Here is a 3,655-nt window from a genome sequence, read left to right on the forward strand (position 1 = left end):
CGGAATTTTTTTTACAACAAATGTCATGTTGCAATTTTTTTTCTCAGTCACCTTTTTGCAACAAAGATCGTGTTGCAATTTTTTTGTAACAAAGGTCATGTTGCAGATTTTTTTTAATAGTGGTCTTGTTGCAATTTTGTTCTTCTTCACCTTTTTGCAACGGGGATCATGTTGCAGAATTTTTTGCAACAAAGGGCCATTTGCAGAAATATTTTGTTTGGGACACGTGTTGTTCATAGAAAGCGGATGATGCGTTTGAGTTTTCCGCCGGCTGGACCTAAGATCTTCCCGTAAAATATGGCATGTAAAAGGTGGAATTCAATCCTATTATTTTCTTTTTTTACTAGTTTTATTGGAGATTTAAGAAAATAAATTGAACACACACACGAGTGGTTGACTGAAGTGCATGCATTTTGCATTACCACGCAGCTTATTCGGACACAGAATATCCACCGGTCGTCGTGTACTCAGAAGCTAATGGAGTAGGCCGGCGACTTGTCCGGATTGAACAGCCCAAAGTGGTTCTCTGTCGGTTCCCCTGTCTTCAGGTTCTCGTTGAACATGGCGAACACGTACGTCTCCAACGGCCCGGGCCTCTTGGGCGTGCCATTGCCGACATGTTTGATCAATCCCTGGTTGTATGCGTGCGCGTTCTGCATCGTCGCCCCAAAGCCACTAGCCGACGGCCATCCGCTCTCGGACACGACGACCTTCACCCCCGGTTTGTTGGCGTCCTCCAGCGCGGCATAGATGGAGTCGACCATGGCGTAGAAGAGGTTGGTGTAGGTCAGGCCGTTGCCGTCGTCGTTCACGGTGGTGCCCGGCATGAAGGTGGCGTAGTTGAGCTTGATGTTCTGCGGGTCGCCCTTGTAGGCGAAGTAGGGGTACACGTTGGCCAGCAGCGGCGCGCCGGTGCTCGCCAGGAAGTCCACGATGGGCCCCATGTAGTCAAGGTCCGCGAACACGCCGTTGGAGGGCGGGTAGGTGTCGGTGACCACGTCGAACCGCAACGACGTGGACACCTTGACGCTGCCGCCGAGGCCGGCGGCCACGAGCGCCGCCTGTACGTTCTTCATGGCCGGGAGAATGGTCTTCTGGCCGGCGCTGTCCATGACCTCGTTGCCCACGGCGATGTAGCGGAAGGAGACGCCCGGGTAGGGCTGGACGTTGGCCTTGACCCAGGCGGGCGCGGCGGAGGGGTCGTTGGCGAGGCTGGTTAGCGCGCCGTTGCCGACGTCCATGAGGAGGCCGATGCCCGTGCCGCTGAGCGCCTTGAGGACGTTGCTCTCCGGCTCGTAGATCCGCATGGCGTTGATGCCCTTGGATTTGTAGAGCTTAACGACATCGCTGGGCGCCGGCAGGTTGTTGCCGATCACGCCGTTGCAGACGCCGATAGACTGCGCTGAAAAGATTAATGTGCGGCAAGAGCTAGTAATGAGTTTGATTTCTTGTGTACGTCAAAAATACAATAATGAAGCAATTAGTAATATCTGATTCCTGGCATAAATGTTTAGTTATCGTCGGATTAGCTGCCCGGTAAGCACTGCACCCTTTTATGCTCTATAAATATATTTTCATGTATGATTACAACAAAATGCATAGATGTATAGATGCATCTTAAACAATCATGGATATAGTACCTGCTGGAAATGCTGCGAGGGCAACAAGGACGACCAGCGCCTGCACGGCAAGCATGGGAGCAACCCCTTGCTTCGCCATCGACGATCTTAGCTTGGTGTGTATGTGTTGCAACGAAATGCAGTGTATGTATTCTATACCAGGCACAGTCGTCACTTTATATGCAAATTCTCAGCACTGCTATCCCGCAGTTTGGCGCAAGCACACGTTCCGACGTTGGTTCCAGGTCCACCACCAGAGTTTCTTTATTTCTTACCCGTTTCCATTTTCCACCACTAGCATAGCGGCCTGCTGTACGTGCTAAGTGCCAAGCGCATGCGCAACTTGTTCGTTGGCCTGTGGAAACCGGTTGAACGGGGGTCACCATCGGTCCGGCCATATATCGATCGTTGTGGTGATTAATTGACTCAACCCGGCGGGGAGTGATGAGGTCGTCGACGACGTGCCGGTACCGGTCGCTTGCAGAGCTTGGCAATATACATACAGAGAGAGCCGCGCCATGGCTAGCTTGTCTGGCTCGTGGAATTTCCTCGGCGCGCTGACCGCTAACCTGGGCCGTCTCGGGGACTGATGGTGGCCTCGACTATGCGCACTTTGTTGCTTACTCGAGCAAGTAACATCAACAAGGACTGAGAGTACGCTGCTTCCCCTAGCTCTCGCGACTAGGGTTTCCTTCCTCTGAGGCGACTCGTCCCCTCAGAGTTTTACGTCCGATCCCGGCGACCCTCACAGGGTTTCTCCCTGCACTACGTCGCCTCGTTCGGGATGGCTTCCTCCCGGCGACCATCGCAGGGTTTCTCCCTGCACTACGTCGCCTCGTTCGGGATGGCCTCCTCCTCGGATGCGAACTCGGCGACCAACGATGGCGGTGGTAGGGGTGGTTATGGTGGCGGCGGCGGTGCAACTGCAGATCCCGATCTGGAAAACTTCTTCGACCAGTTGGATCTCAATGAGGAAGAATTTGATGATGTGGAGATTGATGATGACGACCCGGAAATCGAAGAGAGCGTTCGTTGGTTAGCCCTTGCTAGGGTTCATACCGACAAAACCTTCTCGGCATCAGCCTTTTACAAGGAGATGCGGGCAGCGTGGAATCCAGCGCAGGGAGTCAGATTCCGCCCGGTCGGACCGAACAGATTTGTCGTCCAAGCCGCGTGCTTGGGTGACTGGGAGAGGATCATGAAGCAAGGGCCGTGGTTGTTTCGCAACATGGCGGTACTGTTGTGTAAGTACGATGGTTTCAGTCGTGCAGAAGAGGTGGTGTTTGATTACATGCCCATATGGCTCCAGATTCACAAGTTACCAGATCCCTACTGCAAGGATCACATAGTTGAGAAACTGTTGAAGGGAGCTGGGGAGATTTTGGAGATGCGTTTGAATGGCAATACAAGGGGGGACTATGTGAGGATTAGGGTTAACCATATCATCAAAAGCCCCCTCACTAAGTTTGTCAGTATTGTGCGAAAGGAGAGGCAGGTGTACTTTGTTCGCTATGAGAAGTTAGCTCGTTTTTGCAAAGTCTGCGAACTGATTGGTCATGATCATAAGGAGTGTGGACAAGGCATACATGACATGAAACAGATGAAGTATGGTGACTGGCTTTATGTGGATGGGCCGTCTAGACCAGGACAGCATGCACCTGCAAGACAGTCGGGCCCCCAACCGGCGGGCAAAGGGGATGGCCAGCCACCTCCGTCAGCACCAAGAAAGGAGGCTTCAGATCCTGAAACCCAGGATACGGCGACAAGCCCTCTGAAACAGGCCGTGGCTAGGATGGAGGTTGACAAAGATGCAAGGAAACGTCTGAATATGGATGACGCTGGGAAGGGGCTTGGCAACATCTCAGGTGCCCCTAAGGCTACGTTGGCTATCACAGATGGTAGCGGATTGGAGGCTACAAAAAATAAATCGCCTGCCAGCAGTGACTCAAGCAACAAAAGGCTGAAAGATTCAAAGGAAGGTGGAAATAATGAGATATTGGTGGCCTCCCTCGAGGAGGACCGCCGGACACAATGAA

The 3,655-nt window shown here is 52.6% G+C and overlaps 1 protein-coding gene across 1 annotated transcript; it reads right to left on the reverse strand.

Moving 5' to 3' along the window:
- Window positions 1-327: 327 nt before the first annotated feature.
- On the reverse strand, window positions 328-1,766 carry LOC119270405 (glucan endo-1,3-beta-glucosidase GIII-like). The gene is made up of 2 exons (XM_037552408.1): window positions 1,641-1,766; window positions 328-1,402 (listed from the first exon to the last, which is right to left on the reverse strand). Exons 1-2 carry the CDS (start codon window positions 1,717-1,719, stop codon window positions 468-470), a joined length of 1,014 nt encoding a protein of 337 aa, XP_037408305.1. The 5' UTR covers window positions 1,720-1,766; the 3' UTR covers window positions 328-467.
- Between the last annotated feature and the right edge of the window lie 1,889 nt (window positions 1,767-3,655).

Source organism: Triticum dicoccoides, chromosome 3A (assembly GCF_002162155.2).
Source record: "Triticum dicoccoides isolate Atlit2015 ecotype Zavitan chromosome 3A, WEW_v2.0, whole genome shotgun sequence".
NCBI lineage: Eukaryota > Viridiplantae > Streptophyta > Magnoliopsida > Poales > Poaceae > Triticum > Triticum dicoccoides.

Excerpts from the sequence above, each read along its gene's own strand:
- LOC119270405 (XM_037552408.1), bottom strand. The coding sequence starts at position 1,719 with ATGGCGAAGCAAGGGGTTGCTCCCATGCTTGCCGTGCAGGCGCTGGTC. Across the intron at positions 1,403-1,640 it reads CCTCGCAGCATTTCCAGCAG|CGCAGTCTATCGGCGTCTGC; the intron begins GTACTATATCCA and ends TAATCTTTTCAG.